General features: G+C 47.4%; 1 protein-coding gene across 1 annotated transcript in view; it reads left to right on the top strand.

Annotated features, from left to right (window-relative positions):
• The window catches only part of LOC309684198 (small ribosomal subunit protein eS4-like), a gene marked incomplete at its 5' end in the record, with an annotated part of 62,840 nt that overhangs the window by 31,481 nt on the left and 8,281 nt on the right, over positions 1–23,078 (top strand). Inside the window, one exon of the mRNA XM_082500141.1 lies at positions 1,945–2,091. Within this exon, the coding sequence (XP_082356267.1) occupies positions 1,945–2,091 (147 nt within the window). The remainder of the gene's footprint in view (positions 1–1,944; positions 2,092–23,078) is intronic.

Here is a 23,078-nt window from a genome sequence, read left to right as displayed (position 1 = left end):
GACTCTTTCCAGTGGTTCCCAGTGACAGGTCAAGGGGCAACAAGCACAAGTTGGAACATGGGAAGTTCCATTCAAATACAAGGAAAAACTTTAACCGTGAAGAAGGGTGAGAGAGCACTGTCACAGGCTGCCCAGGGAGGTTGTGGAGTCCCCTTCTCTGGAGATTTTCAAGACGCACCTGGATGCAGTCCTGAGTAATGTGCTCTAGGCAATCCTGCTTTAGCAGGGGAGTTGGACTAGATGATATCTAGAGGTCCCTTCACACTCTGAAATTTTCTGTGATTCCGAGATTCTGTGAAGCTGATCTCAGGAAGGAAGAGATGATGTTGAGGGTGTCCTTGGTGTGGACAGCGTGTGATTCAGGCCCACTGTGCAAGTAATTGGCCTGATCCATAATTGTATCATCAAGGGAATGGTTAAACACTGGAGGAGAGAAGAACCTTTTCGAGTTTGAGAGTGAAGGAACACGAGTGAAGACCCTGGTGTGATGTGCTTGCTGTTCAGGCACTGCTCAGTATCTACTGGAGAGAGAAGGGACAGAACTTGTGCCACTGCAGGGGTGAGATTCTGTCAGTGGCCCAAACGCACCCACTCTCTCTGAGATGCCATGGGTGATGCCTGTCACACAGCCAGGCTGGAATGGGACAGGGTTCCTGTACAGGACCTCTGCTGTCCCTGTCAGGCACATGCAGTTGTGCTGGAGAGCCCTGGCACCTCCCCTACCACTACAGGATGGAATTTGTAAACTAAATTGAGGTTCCCCTGTCCTGAATTACTCCGGGGACATGTGGAAAAAAGAGCTGATGGAGAAAAGAAAGAGAGAGACTGAGCTCTGCCTGTGCCACATGACTCCATTTGGTCAGCTGAATCTCTCCATGGGCTGCCCTGGACAGAAGGAAGAGTTACAACATTGTGTTGCTGGAACTGGACCAGCCTGTCCAGTGCAGTTTCTCCATACAGCTTGCCTGTGTGCCCAACGCCTTGCTGAGAGTGTCAGAGCTGAGAACCTGCTACACCAGTGGCTGGGTTCCATGACTGCAAGATTTGAGTTCCCAAAAATTACTGATGTCCTGAGTGCAAGCTTGGATCACTGGGGAGACGGGTTGGGCTTCCCGAGAGCAGAGCTGACAGACAGATCCAGGCTGTGGGGACGTATGCCTCTGGAGAGATGGGCCTGATCCACTGCCCAAAGTGAGACAGAAGGGAAACCCCATTCAATGCCCTCAGGAGGCAAAGGCAATCCCTAGGGAAGGGCTTCACCCAGACAGGGGAGGGGAACAGGCAACAACGAGCTGCTGGGTATTCATTCCTTTCTGTGCTCACAGCTGGAGCATCAACTGATGTCCTGCAGGAGGCCAAGGTGCACCTCATTGATGTTGAGCTCTAACGGCATCCGGCAGTACGCAGAGGACATCCACAGCCACAACCTGTGTGCTGGCTATCTGCAGGGTGGCATCGACACCTGCCAGGTAGGAGGTACTACAAGCCCAGCCCCAGCAGCACAGGCTGCCCTGTCACAATGCCCAAACAGACCCTGGTGCGTGCTCTGCCTGGCAAGTCACCCTCCCACTGCTGGGTCCCCACTGCTGTTGGGGCTCACCTTCCCTTCCCCAACTGCAGCTCCTTGCCCAGTGTGCCTCAGTCCCCCCGAGGCCGGGGACTGTGCCCAGAAAGCCCATCCAGTGCTCTTGGCAGCTCATAGGTCCAGATCGTAAAACATCCCCCTTCCACACATCCAGGATCACTGTGCGGGGATGAGAGAGAGCCCGACCTTACAGGCCCACCAACCCCTCCCAGGCAAGGCTCTGCAGGCTCCAGCACCTGAGCAGAGCAACGGCTGTGCCATGAGTACAGCTCTGGCAGGTGCTGTGAGAGAGAAGGAGTCGGCCAGAGTGCGGACAGCGGCCACCCAACACCACCTTCATCCTCTCTCCTCCCCTGCAGGGTGACAGCGGTGGTCCTCTCGTCTGCAAAGACAGCAATGCTGACCACTTCTGGCTTGCTGGAGTGACCAGCTGGGGCAAGGGCTGCTCGAGAGCAAACCAGCCCGGAGTCTACACCTCCGCGCAGCACTATTACAACTGGATCTTGGTACAGATGGACTGTGCCCAGCAGTAACGGCTGCTCCAACGCCACAGCCGGTCCTCACCTCAACCCCCTTGAGAGGCCAAGGCCAATACCAACGCAAGCGGGCAGGTTTATGCCCTGTCCATCTCCACACCAGAGGTGGGTGCAAGGTGGTAATCCACAAACTAGCACACCGGCCTACAAACTCTTTGGAATACTTATACAGTACAAGACACAGAAATACACACCCTTAATTAATAATTATTGCTTAGTAAGTTATCTTAATGACTTCTATTAGTTAGTACAGGCTCTCGCTTCCATTTGAAACTACAGTGTCCTTTAACTGATCTGTGCATGCTCCAGTACAGTGGGGGGGTAATTCTTTTCAGTCTCTAATTGAGTCAGCGGTCGCGATCTCCCACTGCTGCCTTTACCTTTCCTCCAGTTACTGCTAATCTTTGATGGCTTTGGGCCTCTTCCAGCAGCTGTACAGTTCTCAGCCGTTTCAGCACTTTCTGCGTAAGGATGTTCCCATGTTACCAGCCTTCTGTTGTTCTTCGAGGGTACTTTCATGAGCAAAGCATGCACTGTTTATACGAAGTGCCTTGTTTCATGGAGCCTTGTAACCTTTTTACAGCTTTTTGCTCTTGCTTAGTGAGAAATTCTACCTTCAAAAATGCATTCTACCTTTTAAAAGTAAATGTTACCCTTTCAAAGTACATCACTAAGGCTGGCCATGTGCAGTTAGCCTCCGACGGCTGTCCAGTGCCACTGAGGAAGACCCCTTGGCTGGCCTGTCGCCCTGGGGAGAGGAACCATCCCTCCTGCCCCGCTCCTGCCTACTGCCTGCCTCTGCCTCCTCCTGCAGCCCCCAGAACGGCCCTCAGAGGAGCGGCATGTGGCTGTGGTGGGCACATCTGTCTGTGAGAGCACCTCAGCAGAGGGGTCCCTTCCACCCCACCGTGCTCTGGGAAGCAGAGTTTCCACAGGCAGGGCTTGATTTCGCCTCGCCTCAAGATCTTGAGCCAAAACACCTCTCCAAGCTCTCTGTGCCAGTGCCACCACAGGAGCCATTCAACCCCGCTCCAGGAGCCCAGCTCAGGCTGTCCCCGTGGGGTCCGAGGGCCGGAAGGTGTGGGGCATGCTAGGAGCCAGCGCACCCCGGGGCATGCTGAGAGCTGTAGTCCCGGGGCACAAGGCTGCCCGGCAGCCATCTTGTGCCGGGAGCAGCAGTGTCTGCTCCAGCCACGGCCCGGCTGAGGTGAGCCCCGGGCCCTTGGGGCCGCATCACCCCTCTGCTGCCTCCCAGCCCCTCCCTGCCCCCCTCCCATTTCCCTCTCTGTCATTTTTCTCACTTCCCCGTACCTCTCCTATTTTTGTGTGTACCGCTCCCTATCCCTCTCTTCTCCAAGTCCCTCTTTCTCTGTCACTCTGCCCACCCCTGTCTTTTTCTTGCTGTCCCTCTCTCCTGCTCCCTGTCCCTCTTTTTTTCTTCCTCTGTCTCTGCCCTGCAGCCCATTGCTGTTGTTTCCTTCCCTGTCTCTTTGTGCTGATCTGCATCCCTCCCTGTTTTTCAGTCTCTCTGGCCTGTGCCCTCTCCTTCTGTGTCTCTGCCTGTACGTCCCGCTCCCTGTCCTTGTCTTCCCCTCTCCCTCCTTCCTTCCACTTCTCTTTCTCTCTCTGTCGCTCTGTCCTGCTCGCTGTTGCTGAATGTTTTTTCATTCTGTATCCCATGGTCCCTGTCCTTATCCCTGTCCATCTCCTCTCTCTCTTTCCCTCTTTGCTGCTCCCTGACCGTTCCCTCCCCCTCTCTCTGCAGGGCTCCTGATACCTCTCTTTCTTTCTCCATCCCCCTGTGCTGCTCACCGTCCCTGTTCTTCTCTTTATCTTTGTTGTTATTCTCGCTCTTTTCCTCTGTGCTCTATCCATTGCTGCTTTTTTTTTCCTTCCTTCTCAGTCTCGTCATCAGGATCTGACCCTCTCTTTGTTTCTCAGTCCCTTTGTTCTCCTCCCTGTCCTTCCTTTTTCTCTCTCCATCTGTACATCCTGCTCCCTGTCCCTGTCTTTCTCTATCCCACCTTCCTTCTACTTCCCTGCCCCCATCTCTGCCTCTCTGTCTTCCTCCTCAACCCAACTTTTTCTTCCTCCATGTCTCTGCAGGTCTCCTCATCCCTGTTTGCCTTGATTTCTCCATCTCTCTAGCCTTTTTCCCTGCACCTTTCTTTCTTGGCTCCTCTGTCTTTTCTTTCATCACGTTTTTCTCTTTCTAGTCCTTTGCCCTTCTCCCCATCAACTTAAACGGAATGACCCAGTGTCCCTGTGCTCTGGTATTTCCTTAGCATTGCCCTGAGGAAGATGCGTGGTTTTGGGGATCATTTAGGGGCTGGTCTCCTTATGTGGACAGTGGAGCGAGGCGTAGTTAAAGCAGAGGTTGTTCTCAGCTGGTGCTCTATGCATCTTGTTCAAACAGCCAGCTGGGGGCCTTATTTTGAAGGAAGGTTTCTTGTTCTGTGCTTATTGGTTCTCGGGATGCTGCACAGGAGCTGTGTTGGGGTCTGGAGACATGGAGAGGACCTGCTGTCAGTCCTACTAAACGTGAACTTAACTTATCTGGACTGGAATGAAACCAGACTGACTGCGTATGGGTTTCTTCCCAGCTCCAATTCCAACCTACATGCTTGGTGCTAATGATCCTGTGGTATTTTGAAATTGTCAGTGGCTGCAGATTAGCAGAGAACATTGCTCAAACAACGGGGCAGATGGTCTGTGATAAGGGATGTGTCCCTGCATGATGGTGCTTTCATGAATGTTTTCATGTCTTGTGACTTCAAAGCCCTTCCTTTTTGTGAAATTTTTAAGACAGTACTTCTTATTCTGGGGTTCTGCCTGGAGTTGGGCTTCAAGTTGAATGGCAGATAGAATGGGCTCCATGGCTGATAGAATGGTCTCAGTGACCACGAAATGATAGAGTTCTCAATTCTGGGAGAAGCAAGGAAGGGGGTCAGCAGAACTGCCACCTTGGACTTCCGGAAAGTGGACTTTGGGCTCTTCAGGAGCCTGGTTGACAAAGTCCCCTGGGAGGCAGTCCTCCAGGGCAAAGGAGCCCAGGAAGCCTGGATGTCTTTCAAGATGGAAGTCCTAAAGGCGCAGGAGCAGGCTGTCCCCGTGTGCTGGAAGACAAGCCGTCGGGGAAAAAGACTGGCCTGGCTAAGCAGGGAGCTAGTGTTGCAGCTTAGGGAAAAAAAGAGGATATACGGCCTTTGGAAGGAAGGGCAGGCTGCTCAGGAGGACTACAAAGACGTAGTGAAGCAATGTAGGGAGAAAATCAGAAGGGCCAAAGCTCAGCTAGAACTAAACCTGGCTTCTGTTGTCAAGGACAACAGAAAAGTTTTTATAAATATATTAGCAATAAAAAGAGGACCAAGGATAATATCTGTCCTCTAGTAGATGGGGCCGGTAACGTAGTAACCAAGGATGAGGAAAAGGCTGAGGTATTTAATGCCGTCTTTGCCTCAGTCTTCAGCAGTAGGACCAGTTGTTCCTTGAGTTCCCCAACCCCTGAGCTAGAATACAGGGATGGGGAGCAGAATGAAGCCCCTGTAATCCAAAGGGAAATGGTGAGGGACCTGCTTCAGCACCTGGAGGTGCACAAATCTATGGGGCCGGATGGGATCCATCCAAGGGTACTGAAGGAGCTGGCGGAAGTGCTCACCAGGCCACTCTGCACCATTTATGAACAGTCCTGGATAACCGGGGAGGTCCCAGCTGACTGGAGGTTGGCAAATGTGACACCCATCCATAAGAAGGGCCGGAAGGAGGATCCAGGAAACTACAGGCCAGTCAGTCTGACCTCGGTGCCTGGGAAGGTCATGGAGCAGATCATCCTCAGTGCCATCACACGGCACATGCAAGAGAACAGGGTGATCAGGCCCAGTCAGCATGGCTTTGTGAAAGGCAGGTCATGCCTGTCAAACCTGATCTCCTTCTATGACAAGGTGACCCACTTAGTGGACAAGGGAAAAGCTGTGGGTGTTATCTACCTGGATTTTTGCAAGGCTTTTGACACCATTTCCCATAGCATTCTCCTGGAGAAACTGGCTGCTCATGGCCTGGACAGGTGTACTCTTCGCTGGGTAAAAAACTGGCTGGATGGCCGTACCCAGAGAGTGGTGGTAAATGGAGTTAAATCCAGTTGGTGTCCAGTCACAAGTGGTGTCCCCCAGGGATCGGTGCTGGGGCCCGTTCTCTTTAATATCTTTATCAATGATCTGGATGAGGGGATCGAGTGCACCTTCAGTAAGTTCGCAGACGACACTAAACTAGGGGGGCGTGTTGATCTGCTTGAGGGTAGATTTGCTCTGCAGAGGGATCTGGACAGGCTGGACAGATGGGCTGAGACCAATGGTATGAGCTTCAACAAGGCCAAGTGTCGGGTCCTGCACTTGGGACACAACAACCCCATGCAGCGCTACAGACTGGGGGCGGAGTGGCTCGAAAGCTGCCTGGCAGAAAAGGACCTGGGGGTGTTGGTGGACAGCCGGCTGAGTATGAGCCAGCAGTGTGCCCAGGCAGCCAAGAAGGCCAACACCATCCTGGCCTGCATCAGGAATAGTGTGGTGAGCCGGACTAGGGAAGTGATCATCCCCCTGTACTCGGCACTGGTGAGGCCTCACCTCGAGTACTGTGTTCAGTTTTGGGCCCCTCACTACAAGAAGGACATTGAGGTGTTGGAGCGTGTCCAGAGAAGGGCTACAAAGCTGGTGAAGGGTCTGGAGGACAAACCTTATGAGGAACGACTGAGGGATCTGGGGTTGTTTAGCCTGGAGAAGAGGAGGCTGAGGGGAGACCTTATCACCCTCTACAACTACCTGAAAGGAGGTTTTAGAGAGATGGGAGCTGACCTCTTCTCCCTGGTGACAAGTGATGGGACAAGAGGAAACGGGTTCAAGTTATGTCACGGCAGGTTTAGATTGGATATTAGGAAGCATTTTTTCACTGAAAGGGTTATTAAACATTGGAATAGGCTGCCCAGAGAGGTGGTGGATTCACCATCCCTGGAGGTGTTTAAGAAAAGGGTAGATGAGGTGCTTAGGGACATGGTTTAGGAGTGGTGGTGTTTTTATCAGGGTAGGTTAACGGTTGGACTCGATGATCTTAAAGGTCCCTTCCAACCTCACTAATTCTATGATTCTATAAAACAGGAGAGAGAACCCTGCTTTCGTGTTCTTGTTTTCTAATGGTCTCTGAACTTCAGTACGCAAAGGGAAGAGTGGTTGAAAGAGTCTGATTTTTGAGAGTAATGTATTCCTGTCGCATGCCTGTCTCTGTATGGTGAAGGTGTCCTACCTGAAGTATGATTTGGCTCAGCTGTGAGGCTGTAATGGTGTAGCAACAGGAAGAAGCGTCATCTTTAATGGTAATGAAGCTGTAGCAAAACTAGGGGGAAAAGCTAGTTTCTTCCTTGAATGCTGCCTGACAAACACAGTAGCAAGGAAAGGCACTTGCAATTGGCTTTTTTATGCAGTCTTCATAGGGAGCTTTTCATATTGATTGATTTCTGGGAAGCAAGGCGGCATTGAGGAAAAAAACCTGGGGCTTGTCTAAACGGCTTCTTCACCATAGACAGTGTTCAAGCCCTTGTGCTCAAACAGGTCTTTATTTTAGTTTATGAAGGCAGAAGATGAGCTGTGTGTAAGGAAAGTTTCAGCAGAAGAAAGGCTAGATTTGCTAAATTGGGTCTTCTGTATGTGATGCAAATATGAGAAGACTTGGCAGTGTTTACATCTTAAATGTGTGCCAGTGTGTTAATGCAGTTATCGAGGTCTTTTCGGGGGTACTTTTGGACTGCAGGTCACGTGTCTGGGTGGTACTGAGCCCAAGAATGAGCCAGCACCTGCCAATGGTTTTAGCTCACAGGATGTGACAGAGTGGAAACCCTCTTTGTGGTGGGCTTCAAACATCAAAGGTGCGGATATGTTGCTGGTGTCCGCCCTGTCCTGGAGATGTGAGGAGTTTTGCGAACAGTCTGGTAAAGATGCTGCTTTAGAATCATAGAATCATAGACTCATAGAATGGTTTGGGTTGGAAGGGACCTTAAAGATCATCCAGTTCCACCTCCCTGCCCTGGGCAGGGACACCTCCCACTAGACCAGGCTGCTCCAAGCCCTGTCCAACCTGGCCTTGAACACCTCCAGGGATGGGGCAGCCACAGCTTCTCTGGGCAACCTGGGCCAGTGCCTCACCACCCTCACAGTCAAGAATTTCTTGCTAATATCTAAACTAAATCTGTCCCCTTTCAGTTTACGCTCCCTTTCAGTTTAAAAACATTACCCCTTGTCCTGTTGCTACCCTCCCTGATAAAGAGTCCCTTGCCAGCTTTCCTGTAGCCCCTTTAGGTACTTTAAGGGGCTTTAAGGTCTCCTCGGAGCCTTCTCCTGTCCAGGCTGAAAAACCGCAACTCTTTCAGCCTGTCCTCATAGGAGAGGTGCTCCATCTTTGTCACCCTCCTCTGAACTCACTCCAACAGGTCCATGTCTTTCCTATGTTGGGGGCCCCAGAGCTTGACGCAGGCCTCTGATCATCTTTGTGGCCTCCTCTGGACCCCCTCCTACAGGTCCATGTCCTTCATATGTTGGAGTCTCCAGAGCTGGACGCAGTACTCCAAGTGGCGTCTCACGAGAGCAGAGTAGAAGGGCAGAATGACTGCAGCCCAGGATGCAGTTGACTGTCTGGGCTGTGAGTGCACATTGCCGGCTCATGTTGAGCTTCTCATCCACCAACACCCCCAAGCAAGGGCTGCTCTTGATCGATTCTCTGCCCAGCCTGGATTTGTGTTTGGGATTTCCCCGACCCAGATGTAGGACCTTGCACTTGGCCTTGTTGAACTTCACAAGGTTTGCATAGACCCACCTCTCCAGCCTGTCCAGGTCCCTCTGGATGGCATCCATTCCCTCAGGCATGTTGACCGTGCCACACAGCTTGATGTCATCAGCAAAATAGCTGAGGGTGCACTCCATCCCAACATCCATGTCACCAGCAGAGGTGCTGAACAGCACCGGTGCCAGCACTGACCCCTGAGGAAGACCACTTGTCACTGGCTTCCCCTGGGACATTGAGCTGTCGACCATAACTTTTTGAGTGTGGCCATCCAGCCAGTTCCTTACCCACCAAGTGGTCCATCTGTCAAATTGCTTTCTCTCCAGTTTAGAGACCAGGATGTCATGCGGAACAGTATCCAGCTTTGCACAAGTCCAGGTAGATGATGTCAGTTGCTCTTCCCTTATCCACCAATGATGTAACTCCGTCACAGAAGGCCACCAAATTTGTCAGGCATGACTTGTGCTCAGGGAAGCCCTGTTGGCTCTCACCCATCACCTCCTTATTTTCCATGTGCCTTAGCAGAGTTCCCAGGAGGATCTGCTCCATGATCTTGCCAGGCACAGAGGTGAGACTGACCGGCCTGTAATTCCCTGGGTCCTCCTTTTTTCCCTTGGTGAGGAGCGACACCAACTGTTTTGCTGCCCAGCTCCTGTCCTGTTGCACCATACCACTTGCTGCATAGCTTAAAATTACAAAGGTAGATTGTTTTCCAGTAGTGTTAAAAAGGAAAAAAAAAAACCTCACATTGACTATAGCAAGAAGAAAAGAATTTTTAAAACTGCCACAATTAGAGGAAGATTTGGAGAGCAGTACTGAGCAGTGAGTGAGCAATTACTGTGAAGGGAATGTAGTTTCATGACTTTCTGGAATAGTGTGCATTAGTAGAGTTATATTTTTATTTTGAACTAACAGGAACAAGAAGAAATAGCAAAGAAGCATGAGAAAAACCTTAGAGTTCAACAGCAGAAGCTAAATTTGCATTCTGACAATTCCCTTAATAAATTCAAACAAACTGCTTTGGTGAGTTGTGTGTATCTATCTGTGGGATTAGAGAAGTTGTTTCCAAGTTTTTAAAATTGTTGCTCAGAAGAACAGTTTTGCAGTCAAAAGTAAGTGCTAAGTGATGACAGAAAAAAGAAATGGACCGTTGATAAAGAATTACTGTACTAATCTTGAGAGAATTGGCAAGAGATGGATTAGAGGTGAAGTGTAAAAAACCAAAGTTACCACCTCAGTATATATGGGCCTTTTTCCTATCCTCCTAATTTATGGAGACTTCTAGGAGAGGGAGGTATATTTTGTTTTCTGTTCTTTTCATTCAATCTGTGGTTATGTTAAATTGATCCATTTCAATGCAGAATTCCTCTTGTCGCTTTATAAGATGAAACCTGTATTTAACTGGTTATTCTGTGGATCATTAGATACATAAAGCTCTTTTCAAAATGCATTGCTAATGCGTACCTTTGATTTAAAGCTTAAAGTGTTTCTCACATACATTTGTTCTGTTATACAGGAGTTAACGAAAAGGTCTTCTTTATCACCTTCCAACAGCAAGGATTTTCTCCACTTAGCTGAAATGGAGCAAACTGTAGCAGAACAGGATCATTATCTTCCTTCACTTGTTGGAAAATTAAAGACAACATCATCTCAATTGGAGAAACAAAACTAATTACTTTTTAATGAAAATCCAAGAGTTTCAGACTATCAGACCTCAGTAAGTTTTTAGACTGTTAACATAAGTCACAACGGGATTGGATCAAGTCAGTTATGTGTTGCTGCTATAGGATTGGTCTATCAGATTGAACATCTTTTTGCTGAATTTAAGATTCGGCTGGAAAAACTAACTCAAAAGAGTCACTATAGTTGGTAATTGTAAATGATTTTTAATCTGTAGCCCTTCATTGAGGCTAATGCTGAAAAACTGTGGCTTAGAAAAAATGCCTTTCTGTTGTTAGCTTTGTGCCATTCAGTGAAAAAGAAAATATTCAATGGGTCTCGGTACGAGAGTTGTCCTGCAGCTACTGTGATATTTGGTGGTTTGTGTTTTGTTTATTTTCTTTTTTCTCCTGAAAAAAGCTCCGTTTGGGCTTGCTGCCTAACAAGCTTAAACTCACAAAAAAATAACCCTTGTTTAAAAGGGAAAAGGCGTGCTGCTGTCTTTTCCTGTTAGGGCCAGGAACTAGAATGAACCATGCCCTCATCTCATTTTGCTGATCTTCTTGAGTAATTTTCTTATTAGATGGAGGATGCCTTTGTTGAGTCAGTGGTTTTTGCTCTTTCCAAGTCTGTGTGTCATTGCTTTAACAATAATAAAATCTATAAAATCATTATTTATTTGGAGTTTGCTAACTTAATTATCGCAGTGTGCCCTATTAATGCTTATTTTTTTCTTAGGCTTCAGGAAGAGCACACAGTTGATGTGGAACAACTTAAAAGATGAAGCAAATGAATTGAGGAACATCTTATCTCAGGTGGAGAAGGAATTAGCAAATGTAAAGGCTGAACTAGAGATCCCAAAAGGAAGAAAACAATAGAGCACTCACAGCAACGCTGAAAAAACTGGTGGAACAGTGGAAGAGCCAGTTAGGCAAAAAAGAGAAGCAGCAGAAAGTTAGTCAACAAAAATTAATCCCTATGTCACATAAACGTTTCACGTTGCTTAATGCTTCAGACTCCATGTGTAGTACAGCAGGGTGTAGAATATAATTGCATAATATGAGAATAAAATATAATTGGCTTTTCTTGTTTTGTAATGTTCATATTAGCAGCTTCTTCACTTAATAGAACTTGAATTTCTTATTTTCAGGCTTTGAGTGAGGCACTTCTGGACCTCCAAGCAGAAACGACTGCTGATGCTGAACAGCAGCCTATTTCTGCTGCAACACAAATAGAACGTCCAGGAGACTGTTGACAAACAAAGGGCTGACAGTGAGTACAGGGTAACATATCGTTGTATTGCATCGTTGTATTGTTGATAGTCCTGATTTAGGGGGTTTGCTGGTTGGTTGGCTGGTTGGTTGGTTGGTTTGTTTGTTTTTTTTTCTAGACACAGATAGAGAAAGTAAAATATCTGATTACAAAATTTACAGATAACCTTAAAATAAGGAAAAGCAGGGAAAGTTCTTTGTCAGATGAAAGGTCTGAGCTGAACCAAGAACTCCAGAGAAAACAAAAAGCGTTTGCTAAATTGCTGAGAGAAAAACATTAAGTGGAAAAAGAAGAAGAACTGAGGAAAGGAGTCATGCTGCTGAGCAGCAGCATTGAGGTAGAAGTGATTTTTAAAATCATGTTTGATGTTGGTCAAGTTTCTGCATCGATGTGCTGGGTTTGGGGGGAAACATTAAGTACTCTTGGCAAGCTTTGAGACTTACACTTGATTTTAAAATTTACATTTGCTCACCAGCTGGGTTACCTGTGAGCTGTTAGCTTTCCTGTTGGAAGATTCCTCAAACAACAGGAAGAGCCTGAAAAAATACTTGCTCCTTGAAATAAGTTTGAAGGAGTGTGAGGAGTTGAATTACCACTTTTAAGGCTTCTTTGGAAAATGGAACTCGGTGATCTTCCTGGCTGTTCTTTTTTTCTCCTTGCAGAAGAAAAGTAAAGGATTTACAGTAGAATCATCGTTTGTTTGTTGTTTTTTTTTTTTTTTTAATTCAGCTACTTGATGGTGGTTATTCACTTTAGAATGTAAACTAATTCTGCCAATAGGAAGTTCTTATTTTTTGAGTGGAGAAAAATGCTTAGGTAGTGGTCATTAAACTTTATGTTTGTGAAAGCGTGTAATTTTTCAGAGCAAAGCTGATGAACAAAATCTGATAGCTGCACTTCAGAAAAAAATTAAATAGTTGGAAAGCGAACTTGAGAAGAAATGTGAAGAAACAAAAAAAAAAAAAAAAAAAAAGATGTAAGAGAAGACAAGGAATGTGTTAGACCGTGGCTTTGAAAGACATCATCAGCCTCGGTGCAGGCAGGCTAACTCTCCCTATTGCCTCTAAAAAAACCCCACCCACCCAACCAAACCTGACCAGAAGAAAAGCAGTTTCGTGACTGTAACTTCTTCACGTTCCCCGTGCTCTTTGTTACTGCTCCTGTTGCTCAGTACTGCTATATTAATGCTTCCTGACCTTTTTGTACAATTAAAGATCCCTTACCAATCATAAAGTATACGGGGATATTATAGCATCTTGTATAATGACATTCAGACTATTTAGGACATTAAATATTACTCTAGGCCTGCACTTATGCTTCCGATTAATCTGAGGCTTTTAAAATACCTGTTGCTTAATGTCTAGAGATATTTTTCTCAAATTGTGCATGTTTTTTCCTTTTTCTGTGATTTTGCTTTCTGTCTGCCCCTTAGAAGCAGCAGTTGTTTTGAATGAAGGCAGAAAAGAAAGTACAGGGCCGACCTGGAGAAGTCTGATTGAAAAGACCCAAAATTGCTTACAGGAATATTGACTGTGATTTTTTCAGTAGCCATTCATGATCACATAGGTGTCTTAAAAAAAGACAGATGTGCAAACCCTCTGCAAATGTTCCGTTTACTTCAGTACCGTAATGGCAGGGTTTGACTGCTAAAAGATGCAGAAGAGAAAGGAAACGGTGATGGTGGTTGTTGCTGTTGTTAGATTGTGGTCTGAAACAGCTTCAAAATGGCATTTATTCTTAGCAAGTCTCTCATGAATTTCACGTAGAACACAGCCATGATCAGCACGTGGTTTATGACATTATTTTTTCCAGGTTTGGGGCTTGTTTTTTTTTTTTTTTTTTGTAAAGCTATACTGTCTGTAAGGTAACCATAATAAACAGAGAAGGGGGTGTGATTCAGTAAGGAAATAAATTGCAAATGCGGATTCTTTAAGACAGAAAATAATTTCTCCTAAAGGAAGCAAGTTAACAAATAAAGTTTTCAATGTAAATTTACTGGTTGTTGCAGGCCTGAGAAAGAGAAAATTACTCTACAGCAAAAACTGAAAAGTACCAGTGTCGCTGTTGACTGTGCTGTTGGAGTAAGAGCCTCCAAGACTGAAAAAGAACTGGAAGAACTAAGAAAACAGAATCTAGATTTTGAAAACGAAGTTGCTCACATGAGGTGAGAGGCATTCCAAAAGAATCTGTAAAAACTAAAACAAATCTAAATGAGAAAAAAAAATCTGTGGAAAGAGATAGATAGTCTCTGTTAGGCCAACTGATGCAGTAAGGACAGGGCAAGACTCTTTTCAGTGGTGCCCAGTGACAGGACAAGGGGCGACGGGCACAAACTGGAACACGGGAAATTCCATCTCAACATGAGGAGGAACTTCTTTACTATGAGGGAGCCAGAGCGCTGGAACAGGTTGTCCAGAGAGGTTGTGGAGTCTCCCTTTCTGGAGACATTCAAAACCCACCTGGATGCATTCCTGTCCAACCTGCTGTAGGTGACCCTGCTCTGGCAGGGGGGGTTGGACAAGAGGATCTCCAGAGTCCCTTCCAACCCCTGCCAGCCTGCAATTCTGTCAAAAAAAAAAAAAAATGGGAATTTCAAAAACCCATGGAGTCTGTGATGAGCAAACTTAAAACTGTTTGAGGTATTTTGAGAAAACAGTTGGCTTATTCATTTTCATTGACTAAACTGTTAGATGATGTCAGTCCATGTTCGGACTGGGCTATCAACAAAGAACATTTATTTAATCTTGTCTTCCAGCCTCCAGTCTCCTGCAATATGTCAAATTTTGAGTAATAGCCCAACATTATTGTTTAAGTTTGTTTTTTCACGTTTAGGAAATCACACTTCAGACCCCAAAGTAAAACCACGTCACCAACAAAGGGGTCAACGTAAGGATGGTGAAAGTGCTGCTTCTATGCCTTATGTGAGAGAAACTGGAAGAAAGACATTTCAGTTCTTCAGAACCTCGAAGCGCAGCATGTGTAGTCCACTGTACTGTCACTGTCACCCAAGAACCAAAGTTCAATGGATGTACAGGTGGGTTCCTGCTTACATGAGGTTCTTAAAATGCCTCAAATATACCCGTCTGTATTGTGCTGCTTTTGGCTTTGTCCCTGCGGGTGACTATTAAGTTATTTCTGCCTAAATATGGGCAAGAGTAAATTTGATCCAGCATAATTTTCAGAAGTAGATTGGGGCGGTATGCATAGGGAGAAATGTAAAGCTTTATAAAGCTTAAGAACTAGTCAGACAGAATATTAATGAGGAGTAATTTAGCTGCCTTCATAGCAGGAATTAATTTCTCTGCCAACAAAGAGGGATGAATGTGATAATGTGCCGATGTGCACTAACATACTCATCCCCACTTTTTACACCATCTTTTATGTGATTTATTCTTTTGAAATATGTAATAAACTGTGGATTAGTCCACCTTTGACTTCTCATTTTCATTGATATTTAAATATTGATAGCAATAGCATCAGTTTTGCAGTAAAATTTCAGTTTCCTCTCAAGAAGAGTTTCTTGTTCAGATTTTTCCTCCCAGCAGGGGACGAAAGAATGACCTTGCTTTGCATGGTGTTTTTCCACAACTAGGATTTCACTGGAGGTTTGATTATGATGGATTTATGGTTGTTTTCATTATTTAGGATTATTTTTCATCTTGGATAAACATGGGCTTGGGTCTTGGTCAAATTTCTGTTATTGATTTAAATGTACTCTAACTTTTAACTTTAAGCTGACAGTTGAAACGATTTTTACAGACTATGTCTGAATGCACAGTGACTAATCTGAATAAATAAAATTAGTTTTACGCAGCAGTTTCAGAGGACTTTCAATGTAAACAGAAATAGCGATACATTCTAGGAAGTAGCTGTTTTGGTGAGAAAGCTGGATTCTGAGATGGTTCAGCTGTTTGCCAGATGTTTAGGGCCTCAGTATCAGTTTGATCTTGGGATTTTGCCCTTTTAGCAGGGCGGCAGAACTGTTATGGATTGAGTGAATGTCACAAGAAAACTTTCAGAATGAACCCAAATATGCTTCTACACATTGTCCTGGTTCCGGCAAGGAGAGGGTTAATTTCCCCAAGGAGCCGGCAGGGGAGGCAATTATTCCATATCACTTGACCCATGCCCAGCTATAAGAAGAGCTAGCCAGGGAGGGGGAGTCAGTCGCCATTCGGGGGCGGACTGAGGCGGTGCAGGTCCGGTCGGTGCGCTGCGCGGCGGTACTGTAATCGCATTCTTATATTCCTTTATTGGTGTTATTGTTTTTCTTTCTTCTTCCCTTTGTCTGTTCTGTTAAATTACACTATTTCAACCCACGAGTTTTGCCCTTTTCTGCCGATTTTTCCCACGGCTGTGGGAGTCGAGCGAGCGGCTGCGTGGTTTTTTGTTGCTGGCTGAGGCCAAACCACGACAGTCCTTTGTGGCGCCCAATGTGGGGCTCGAAGGGTTGCAATACCAAGAGATCTGACCAGAGCTTGTTAAAACAGATTTCTTATATGTATTTCTCCTATTAGTTAAATAGTCGCCGGTTACAATATTGCTTTGTTTGTTTACATGGCTGTGTTATGTAAATTCTTATATGCTGTATGTACTCCCCGTGATGCTGTTTGTTATCTCGGGGAGAGGGATCAGGACTATCATTTTGCTGTCTTGTGCAATATCAGGTTATGATATGGTAACATCACTATTCAGGTGGCTTTGTTGGGGTTTCTATGCAGTATTGCTGTCCTGTCCATACCTTGGTTCCCGTCTCTCAGAAGTTATCAATAATCACACCCAATCTATGGGAGAAACAGGGGGAGATACTTTCCCCACCTCTTTTGCCTCCTTTTTCTCCTCTGGGCCAGGTATAACACCTCTTGAATTTTGAATATCCTTGGGATGCTCAAACCAGCATGTTCCTATTGCTATGTCTCCTGAATGTTTTTCAAGTCTTGTTTAGGGTAAAACAGCTGTTTAAGACTACCACTCAGAAATCTGTCCCAAGGCCAGATAGTCAGGGGTGGCATGGGATGTGGGAGAACATGGGCAGGTATCTAGAGAACTTCTCACCTCCAATGCTTTGGGACTTCACCCTTGAACAACTACAGGACCCTGATAAAGTAATAGAATATTTGAAAGGAAAATGCTGTGGCTATTCCAGAGAGGCACAACTTATGGCACTGTGTTGGGCCCTGGCCAGTATCTACCAAACACTGCTCAGTACTATGCAGGACCCTCAGGGCAAAGAGGGGAAAGCCAGACCAGCAGACAAGGAGGCTACTCCAACCCCGGTGGCAGACAAGGAGGCTACTCCAACTCCAGTGGCAGGCACTATGGCTACTCCAACTCCGGTGGCAGACAATGAGGCTACTCCAACCCCGGTGGCAGACAAGGAGGCTACTCCGACCCTGGTGGCAGACAATGGGGCTACTCCAACCCCGGTGGAAGGCACTGTGGCTACTCCAACCCCAGTGGCAGGCACCGTGGCTACTCAAACCCTGGTGACAAGCAATGCAGCCACTCAAACCCCAACAGCACGCACTGCAGCTGAACCGGACAACCAACCTGTGCCAGTATCAGTTGCTCCTATACAGAAGAAGAAATACACCAAGAAATCAGTTCGCATAGTAAGGGATGATGATGAACCAGGGCCATCAAAGGAACAGATGGAAGAGACAGAACCAGAGATAATCACCCCATCCCTATCCCTGAGTGAGCTGCGAGATATGCAAAAAGATTTCAGTTGACTTCCTGGTGAGCACATTGTCACCTGGCTGCTCCGATGCTGGGATAATGGGGCCAGTAGCTTGGAATTAGAGGGCAGGGAAGCCAAGCAGCTGGGATCCCTGTCTAGGGAAACGGGCATTGACAAGGCAATTGGGAAAAAGACACAAGCCCTCAGCCTCTGGAGGCGACTCCTGTCAGGTGTAAGGGAAAGGTATCCTTTCAGTGAAGATGTTGTATGTCGTCCAAGCAAGTGGACCACCATGGAAAAAGGTATGCAGTACCTGAGGGAATTAGCCATACGAGAGATGATTTACTTCGACCCAGATAATGCACAGTTACCCACAGATCCTGATGAAGTCCAGTGCACAGGGCCCATATGGCGGAAGTTTGTACGGAGCGCACCATCATCATATGCCAACTCCTTGGCAGTGACGGAATGGAGAGGTGAAGAGGGACCAACGGTGGATGAGGTGGCTGGACGACTCCGTCAATATGAAGAAAGCCTATCTTCCCCCCTTGTTTCAGCTGTGGAGAAACTGTCCCAGAAGGTCCAGCAACTTGAAGAGAGTATGTCCTACTCCCCACCTGTACAGACCAGCATTTCAGCTATTAGGAGCAGGCTTTTCCCTACTCAAGAGGAAGAGTATAGGGGGTACACACCACGAGGCACCCTGTGGTTTTACCTGCGTGACCACGGAGAGGACATGAGGAGGTGGGATGGACAACCTACCTCAACCCTACGGACACGGGTACGTGAGCTGCAAGGAAGAGCAATCACAAAAGGGGATCCCTCCAGGAAAAGTGCAGCTCCTGTTTCTAGCAGACAGTTCCCCAGACAGAATGGAAGGCCTGATCTTACCTCCAATCCACTTGAAGGGACTTCCAAATCATTTCTGCAACATGTGAGTAACGTATACTATGATCAGGATTAGAGGGGCCCCGCCTCCAGCCAGGTGGGGGAAAGGGACAACCGGGTTTATTGGATTGTGTGGATTCGATGACCTGGCACATCTGAGCCACAGGAGTATAAGGCTCTGGTGGACACTGGTGCACAATGCACCTTAATACCATCAAATTACAGAGGAGCAGAACCCTTTTGTATTTCTGGAGTGACAGGGGGATTCCAAGAGTTGACTGTACTGGAAGCTGAAGTAAGCCTAACTGGAAATGAGTGGCAAAAGCATCCCATTGTGACTGGCCCAGAGGCTCCATGCATCCTTGGCATAGACTATCTCAGGAGAGGATACTTCAAGGACCCAAAAGGATACCGGTGGGCTTTTGGCATAGCTGCCTTGGAGACAGTGGAAATTGAACAGTTATCCACCTTGCCTGGTCTTTCAGAGGACCCCTCTGTGGTAGGGTTGTTGAGGGTCAAAGAACAACAGGTGCCGATTGCTACCACAACGGTGCATCGACGGCAATATCGTACTAACCGAGACTCTGTGATTCCCATCCATAAGTTGATTCGTCAACTAGAGACTCGAGGAGTAATTAGCAAGACTCGCTCACCCTTTAATAGTCCCATATGGCCAGTGCGAAAATCTAATGAAGAGTGGAGGTTAACAGTGGATTATCGTGGCCTGAATGAAGTCACACCACCGCTGAGCGCTGCTGTGCCAGACATGCTAGAGCTTCAATACGAACTGGAGTCGAAGGCAGCCAAGTGGTATGCAACGATTGATATCGCCAATGCATTCTTCTCAATCCCTTTGGCGGCAGAGTGCAGGCCACAGTTTGCTTTCACTTGGAAGGGCATCCAGTACACCTGGAATCGACTGCCCCAGGGGTGGAAACACAGCCCCACCATTTGTCATGGACTGATCCAGACCACACTGGAACAGGGTGAAGCTCCAGAACATTTGCAGTACATTGATGACATCATTGTATGGGGCGACACAGCAGAAGAAGTTTTTGAGAAAGGGAATAAAATAGTTCAAATCCTTCTGAAAGCTGGCTTTGCCATAAAACAAAGTAAGGTTAAGGGACCTGCATGGGAGATCCAATTTTTAGGAATAAAATGGCAAGATGGACGCCGTCAGATCCCAATGGATGTGATCAACAAAAGAGCAGCTATGTCCCCACCGACTAGTAAAAAGGAAACACAAGCTTTCTTAGGTGTTGTGGGTTTTTGGAGGATGCATACTCCGAATTACAGTCTGATTGTGAGCCCTCTATATCAAGTGACGCGGAAAAAGAATGATTTTCAGTGGGGTCCTGAGCAACGACAAGCTTTCGAACAAATTAAGCAGGAAATAGTTCATGCAGTAGCCCTGGGGCCAGTCAGGGCGGGACAAGATGTTAAAAATGTGCTCTACACTGCAGCTGGGGACAATGGTCCTACCTGGAGCCTCTGGCAAAAAGCACCAGGGGAGACTCGAGGTCGACCCCTGGGGTTCTGGAGTCAGGGATACAGAGGATCCGAAGCCCGCTATACCCCAACGGAAAAGGAGATATTGGCAGCATACGAGGGGGTTCAAGCTGCTTCGGAGGTGGTTGGCACTGAAGCACAGCTCCTCTTAGCACCTCGATTGCCAGTGCTGGGCTGGATGTTCAAAGAAAGGGTCCCTGCTACACATCATGCAACTGATGCTACGTGGAGTAAGTGGATTGCACTGATCACCCAGCGAACTCGAATGGGAAACTCCAGTCGTCCAGGAATACTGGAAGTGATCATGGACTAGCCAGAAGGCAAAGATTTCGGAATATCACTAGAAGAAGTGGTGACGCGTGCAGAAGAGGCCCCACCATATAATGAACTGCCAGAAAATGAGAAGAAACATGCCCTGTTCACTGATGGGTCCTGCCGTATTGTGGGAAAGCATCGAAAGTGGAAGGCTGCTGTGTGGAGTCTGACACGACAAGTTGCAGAAGCCACCAAAGGACAAGGTGAGTCGAGCCAGTTTGCAGAGGTAAAAGCCTTCCAGCTGGCTTTGGACATTGCTGAGTGAGAGAAATGGCCGGTACTTTACCTCTATATTGATTCATGGATGGTGGCAAATGCTCTGTGGGGGTGGTTACAGCAGTGGAAGGAGAGCAACTGGCAGCGCAGAAGTAAGCCCATCTGGGCTGCTGAACTGTGGCAAGATATTGCTGCCCGTATTGAGAATCTGGTTGTGAAAGTACGTCATGTAGATGCCCACGTCCCCAATAATCAGGCCACTGAGGAACATCAAAACAACCAGCAGGTAGATCAGGCTGCTAAAATTGAAGTGGCTGAGGTGGATCTGGACTGGCAACGTAAGGGTGAACTCTTCATAGATCGGTGGGCCCACGATGCCTCAGGCCATCAAGGAAGAGATGCGACATATAGATGGGCTCGTGACCGAGGGGTGGACTTGACCATGGACACTATTGCACAGGTTATCCATGAATGTGAAACATGTGCTGCCATTAAGCAAGCCAAGCGGTTAAAGCCTCTTTGGTACGGAGGACGATGGCTAAAATATAAATATGGGGAGGCCTGGCAGATTGATTATATCACACTCCCACAAACTCGCCAAGGCAAGTGCCACGTGCTCACAATGGTGGAAGTAACCACTGGATGGCTGGAGACATACCCTGTGCCCCATGCCACCACCTGTAACACTATCCTGGGCCTTGAAAAGCAAATCCTATGGCGACATGGCACCCCAGAAAGAATTGAGTCGGACAACGGGACTCACTTCCGAAACAGCCTCATATACACCTGGGCCAAAGAGCATGGCATTGAGTGGGTATATCACATTCCTTATCACGCACCAGCCTCGGGCAAGATAGAACGATACAATGGACTGCTAAAGACTACCCTGAGAGCCATGGGGGGTGGGACCTTCAAACATTGGGATACCCATTTAGCAAAAGCCACCTGGTTAGTTAACACCAGGGGATCTGCCAATCGAGCTGGCCCTGCCCAATCAAAACTTCCACGTACAGCAGAAGGGGATAACGTCCCTGTAGTGCATATGAAGAATATGTTAGGAAAGACAGTCTGGGTTAGCCCTGCCTCAGGCAAAGGCAAACCCATCCGTGGGATTGCTTTTGCACAAGGACCCGGGTACACTTGGTGGGTGATGCGAGAGGATGGGGAGGTCCGATGTGTACCTCATGGGGATTTGATTTTGGGTGAGAATAGCCAATGAATAATTTTATGATGTTAAATGTTAAATAACCTTGCTGGTGTATGTTATCATTATTATTGCTATCAATGGTATTACAGAAGAATCACCCAAATCAATGACAGATGGACTTTGATGAGACTGAGTAAAGTGCATGATGATGTAATAAGAACTGATCTCAGTATCTGGCACCCAGCAATCTCCTTGAGATCAACATCTTCAACCTGCGGACCGTGGGCATGGACTGCATTGGGTACCCCAGTCACGAGCTTCAAATACAGCACCCACCAGTTCAGCACTACACATCATCTTATGTGCCCTGAGAGACTGTTCTCACCGCTGGAGCCTACCATCATGGACTATGTGAGCTTAATGGACATTTTTAAGGGATGGCTCATAGACTATGGGAACTGAAAGATCTGGGCATGACATAGATGGTATGGAATAAGGGGTGGATAATGTCCTGGTTCCGGCAAGGATGGGGTTAATTTCCCCAAGGAGCCAGCAGGGGAGGTACGTATTCCATACCACGTGACCCATGCACAGGCTATAAAAGGAGCTAGCTGGGGCAGGGGAGTCAGTCGCCACTTCAGGGCAGGCTGTGGCGGTGTGGGTCCGGTCAGTGCGCTGTGCGGCGGTACTGTAATCGCGTTCTTATATTCCTTTACCAGTGTTATTGATTTTCTTTCTTCTTCCCTTTGTCTGTTCTGTTAAATTATAATATTTCAACCCACGAGTTTTGCCCTTTTCTGCTGATTTTTCCCACGGCTGTGGGAGTCGAGCGAGTGGCTGCGTGGTTCTCTGTTGCTGGCTGAGGCCAAACCACGACACACATATTTTAAAGTACAAAGGACTGGGTAAAGTCTGAGAGGCAGAATTGACAAAGGTGCGGAGGGAGCGGTGTTGTTGGAGTGCCGTGCTCCCCTCGGCATGCCTTTTCCAGCCCCACCGTCCCTGGAGCTGGAGACATTGTGGCTCCCTGAAGCCAAGCCCTGACAAGAGCTGAAACTTGGGGCTGAGGCTGAGCTCCTCAGCACCGTGGTGTGGTGGTGCAACCCCCCCTGCCATACACACACCCCCTTTGGCCACTCAGTGCTCGGTGCGATTCCCCATTCCTGGGCCACAAACCAACCCAGGAGGTGTCAGGCACGAACTGCGAAAGATAAAGGAGCAGAGCGTTAAGGCACCCCCGTAACACGCCTCCCCTGTCGCTGGGGACTGTCGCTCCCTGACAGCCCACCACGTCTGTACCTGGGCCATGGCCCAACGGGGGGTGGGTGATACCAGAACGTGCACAGCTGGCAAGGTCTGGGCTGGCACAACTGGTGGAAAGTATTGGGAAAGTACTCTCCTTCATCCACATCTCTGTACACACATCAGCTCTTACGAGTGTGGGTG

The sequence above is a fragment of the Vanellus vanellus genome, assembly GCF_965231255.1.
Source record: "Vanellus vanellus genome assembly, contig: HAP1_SCAFFOLD_45, whole genome shotgun sequence".
Taxonomy (NCBI): Eukaryota; Metazoa; Chordata; class Aves; order Charadriiformes; family Charadriidae; genus Vanellus; species Vanellus vanellus.
The sequence above is the reverse complement of the archived record's forward strand: the minus strand, read 5'-3'. Positions and strand labels throughout refer to the sequence as shown.